The 4,738-nt window shown below is 31.3% G+C and overlaps 1 protein-coding gene across 1 annotated transcript; it reads right to left on the bottom strand.

The window, feature by feature from the left end:
- Positions 1-887: 887 nt before the first annotated feature.
- On the bottom strand, positions 888-4,089 carry LOC113388512 (protein unc-13 homolog 4B-like). Its single transcript, XM_026625887.1, has 5 exons — positions 4,073-4,089; positions 3,589-3,832; positions 3,385-3,526; positions 1,155-1,278; positions 888-1,068 (listed from the first exon to the last, which is right to left on the bottom strand). Exons 1-5 carry the CDS (start codon positions 4,087-4,089, stop codon positions 888-890), a joined length of 708 nt encoding a protein of 235 aa, XP_026481672.1.
- Positions 4,090-4,738: the final 649 nt, after the last annotated feature.

The raw sequence follows: 4,738 nt of genomic DNA, 5'->3' as shown, positions 1-4,738 counted from the left end.
TCCCGTAGGGTAAGTTATAGTAATCGCAAAAAAATGAAAATGAAAATTTTTATATAATTTTACGTTTCAGAGGTTTCTGAACATTTTGGCATACCTTAGAAAAAATGGATGTATGAGTGTGTGTGTATGTATGTGTATGTGTATGTGAGCGGATACAAATTATCGTCGACGATAAGGATTGATGAGGAGACATGCTGATTAATTTTGCCGGAGGCAGGTCTAGCCGTTTCGGAGATACGGGGCAAAAATGCCAAAAACGGTAACTCAGTTTTAAGATAACGGAGCGTCTGATTTTAATAATTCTTAAACCATTTTACTTGTATTGACAAGATGAAGAATTGATTAAATTTTCAAGAAGGCAGGTCTAGTGGTTTCGGTGATCTAGTGAATAAAGTAAAAACAATGCCATTTGCGGTATGCACATCAAATTATCAGATATTTTATAAAGATTTTAACAATAAGTATAAATTTGTTTACATTCTATGGGTTCCGTACCAATGCTTATCCGTTAGACAGCGGCGCGTCGCTTACGCGCTTCGATATTTCGTCTCTATGTAGTTAAAGCAGTACGTTTGCTTGAAAAAATGTTCAGAATTTCCAAAATATTTCAAAATAAAAAAACATATGTTTTTTTTCAAAAAGTCAAAAATTTATAATTTTTCAAAAATCTAATTCTTCAAAGTAAAATTTTTTCAAAAATTTTATTCTTTTTAAAAGAAAATAATTTTTGGTATGGGAAGTTCCAGCAATTTGCCTTAAGGCACGATGCCATACACCACTAGTTAAATTTATTTAAGTTTCCACTGAGCGAAGGCTAAGATTATAGCCGAAACGTAGGAATTGCAAAACAAATTAAAAAAAAATTATGTTTTTGTTATAACATTTACCTAGGCAGTGGGTCTGCTCAAAGTCAAATGAGTCTGTTCATCGCTATCAGAATCCCTTGGTACATCCGACAGTTCATAAGGCTTCGGCCATAATTGATTCGACATACCTAAGAAATCTTTATCTTTAACATTGAACGATATTAAGGCATCTTCTATGGCTAAATGTTCCTCTGATAATTGTCTGAAAATGAACAAGAAACACAAATTAATAGAAAAAACTCTTGATGAATAATGTATCGACTATCATCGTATTATTTTGTTACTTACATGATGAATGTTTCATCAAACAAAGGGAACATAGTTTTACTTTGGCTTTGGGTTTTTGGTTTCGATACACCAACAAATCTGTCTTCGGGTAATAAGCTGACTCGTACGAATGGATCACACGAACCTGAAAAAGATAAAAAAAATTTAATATTATATATATATATATACTAGCTGGCCCGGCAAACGTTGTCTAGCCATAAAAAATACTTCTAGTATAAAATGTTTAGTACGAAAATAACGAAGTGATTGCAAATGTGGTGCATAAGTGAAAAGAGCAGCTAACAAATAATATAAATAACAGATAATAAAGCACGCCATATATAAATGTTCCTTAACAGTCTTTTCAAGAGCCAACGTAATCCCAAAACTGATTCAATTCAAAGTGAATTGGCACATTAAAAGTTTCATGATTTTGTTATATTATTACCGCGCTTTTGCAATAATTCAGTAAATTTTTAATTACGAATCAAAATCCGATCATTCATTTTTGAATTATATTGTTATGTGGCATGCCCAGCAAATTGACTGAGATTGAAAAAATAAAATGAAGTAGTGGAAAATTTTACAGATTGCCATAGATTTGTATGGTACCTTCAGATTTTAATATTCAACCTCTCTATTTCTTTGCAAAAATTGCTCTTTATGCAAACCATTTATCAACTACGCACTGTTTGTGCGCATCGGGAAATATTTGTACAATAAGAAAATGAGCGAGTTGGACAACCCTTGATAAAAATAATTTTTTTTTTTTTTAAGTAAAATTCATGCTTTATCATAAGGTCAGGAAATCACTTACTGGCTAATACAAAATAAAGAATTGTGGAAGGAGGGGTTTTTTTTTTAAGTGGAAGGAGTTGTATGTCTTTTTTAATTCCGCATTATGAAATTTAAAAGTGAAAAAAAATGATTAAAAAATTTAAAAAAAAAATGAAGAGGTAGACCGACCAGCTTTGATAAAAATCACCCCGTGCTAAAATAGAAAATTGGTCCCAAAATATAAAAAAATATTGAGGGTGGACAACCCTTAATCATAATAAATTGTTTTTCGAAGTAACATTCAACCATTTTCATATACTCAAATAAATCTTGACTAAAACTATGTCAAATAGGTCAAATTAATAAAATAAAAATTTAAAAAAAATAGGGGTGGAAAACTAAAATTTAAAACAATAGAGGTGCTAAAAATAAATAGTTTTCCGAAGTGAAAAGTGTTTCATGTATTTTTCAATATCAAATTAAAGAAAATTAAAATAAAAAAAATTGGTCACAAAAGAAAAATGTTAGGGGTGGACAACCCTCGATAAAAATAAATAGTTTTTCAAATTAAACAGAGTTTCGTGTATTTTTCAGAAGAAGAAAAGAAGTGATATTTTTTTCGAGAAAAATTTTTCTTTCCTCCTTTTTTGTCAAACAATTGTATCACACCTTTTATATTTGAAATACTTATTATTGTATTGATAGAACAGATATGAGGGATGATATACTGCGGGTAGAAATCCGAACGAACTTGAAAGCGTTATGTACACATTCATAACTATTGAAATATATGTCTTTATTATTATTATTATTATTATTAAGAATGTTAGGGGTGGACAACCCTTGAAAAATAAATAGTGTTTTTAAATAAAAAAATTGTTGTATGTATTTTCTCACTTCCGCATTAAAAAAATTAAAATAAAAAAAATTGACCCCAAAATTAAAAAAGGTATTAAGGTTAGACAACCCTTGATGAGAGTGAATACTATTATAGAGTAAGATTTAATCTTTTAATAGAGAGATTTAAGGGTGGTGCTTAATATGGACATTTTCGAATTTCTTGCTCCCAAGGGCTCAAATGGTTCCAAATTGACAAAAAAACAATTCTCTGAAAGTTTTAGCTCTTAATATTGTCTGTTAGATAGAGCGCAATTCAATCAAAGTTTTGTATGGAAATAGCATGGAAAAATTTTCAAAAATTTTGCAGAGCGTCGAATTTACAATAAAAAATGACAGGAATTTTCACTTTTAATTCATTTTTCCATGCTATTTTCATACAAAACTTTGATTGAATTGCGCTTTATCTAAAAGACAATATAAGAGCTAAAACTTTCAAAGAATTGATTTTTATCAATTTGGAACCATTTGAGCTCTTGGGAGCAAGGAAATTCGAAAACGTCCACATTAAGGACCACCCTAATATATATATATATATATATATATATAATATAAATAAAATTTAATTAGGTCTTACCATTGCTATCCGTCGGCTTCAAATTCCTCGCACTCATGATCTCGACTCGAAGATGTGTATTTTGCAATCGGCAACGAACAGTCAAAATGCCATAAGGAGTGTCCTGCATACTTTCCTGCTCCTTCAGTCTATCTAAATGGAACTAAAAACAAAAAAATACATAAACTTAACAATCCCTTATCACTTCTCGATTTCTATTCTTACCCTGTGTATAAGATCTCCAGTTTCCAAAGCATGCAATCTCAGCAACTCTCTCATCTGTTCCAATTGCTCCCTGTCGAGGGCCTCCTGTTCCCTGCACTCGTCCAGACGAGCCCTTTGCACTGGTGTAGGGCTGGCACATCTAGAATTCGGTTCTGAGGTGCAGGAAGAAGAGCCTCCGCCGATTCCGAAGGATTCGTGGAGGACGTCGAGGGTTTCCAAGAGGCTCGCGTAGAGGGACGGCGGTCTCCGTTCTGGATAACAATAAATAAAATTTGTTATATAGTTATATGTATATATATATATATATATATTATATAATATTATATATATCTCTTAGATATAAAAATGGAGCTCTCGATCAAATGATCCGCTAAAACTCGAAAACGGCTAAACCGATTGGCCAGTCTTTGTCTTGAAAAACACGTGCTAATCAGTCGGTTGTCGGAAAAGGTGAGAATTGTTTCAAAATTGCGTAAATCTTTACATTTTTAATTTGAACATTTTGTAGAAGCGTTAATTTGAATAAAACAATGGACGGGGGCTCATACGTCAAATGTCAAACGTTTTTGACAGATGATGTTCAATTACGTTTAATAGGATGTTTACGTGAATATTATTTAATATGATTAAATTGTAGTAAGTAGTTTTATTTATACACAAAAACGTTAAACGGATCGCAAGTGTTGCTAGAAACTCGAAATATACAACTTTTTTAAAATGTTAATATGAAAATGCACTTTTGGCGTTGTGTAGCACTCTTTTTTTACAAATCTTTTTTTTTTATTAACCACGGTGCTCTGAAGGATCTCATTTGTATAATTATATACTCATTGGTATTATAAAACATTTTCAAGGCTATATTATTTTTTACTTATGTTTTTTAAATTCAGAAACTAAATTTGGTATCGATCAAAGGGACATTTTGTCAGCAATAACATTTTTCCAGTTATAATTTCCCAGAATTTATCGAAGAACAGATAGTAATATATGAAGGTCCGGGATTAAAAAGGTCCACCGATGTGCCAAAAATCAGTAAAAGTTAGCATTGTTTAACAACAATATTTGAAAGTAGAGGGGAAAAAAGATGTAAAACCAGCTATAACCTTGATTCTCATGACTTTGGTATGGGGAGATAAACGGTAATCTTAGA

Source organism: Ctenocephalides felis, unplaced genomic scaffold (genome assembly GCF_003426905.1).
Source record: "Ctenocephalides felis isolate EL2017-DRISC unplaced genomic scaffold, ASM342690v1 CF-g0.4_SCAFFOLD_03572, whole genome shotgun sequence".
Classification (NCBI taxonomy): Eukaryota; Metazoa; Arthropoda; class Insecta; order Siphonaptera; family Pulicidae; genus Ctenocephalides; species Ctenocephalides felis.
Note: the sequence above shows the minus strand (reverse complement) of the source record. Positions and strands in the feature narration are given on the sequence as shown.

Coding starts and splice junctions, on each gene's coding strand:
- LOC113388512 (XM_026625887.1), bottom strand. Junction 3,527..3,588: donor CTGGAGATCTTATACACAGG/GTAAGAATAGAA, acceptor TTTTGTTTTTAG/TTCCATTTAGATAGACTGAA. Junction 1,069..1,154: donor TTTGATGAAACATTCATCAT/GTAAGTAACAAA, acceptor GTTCATTTTCAG/ACAATTATCAGAGGAACATT.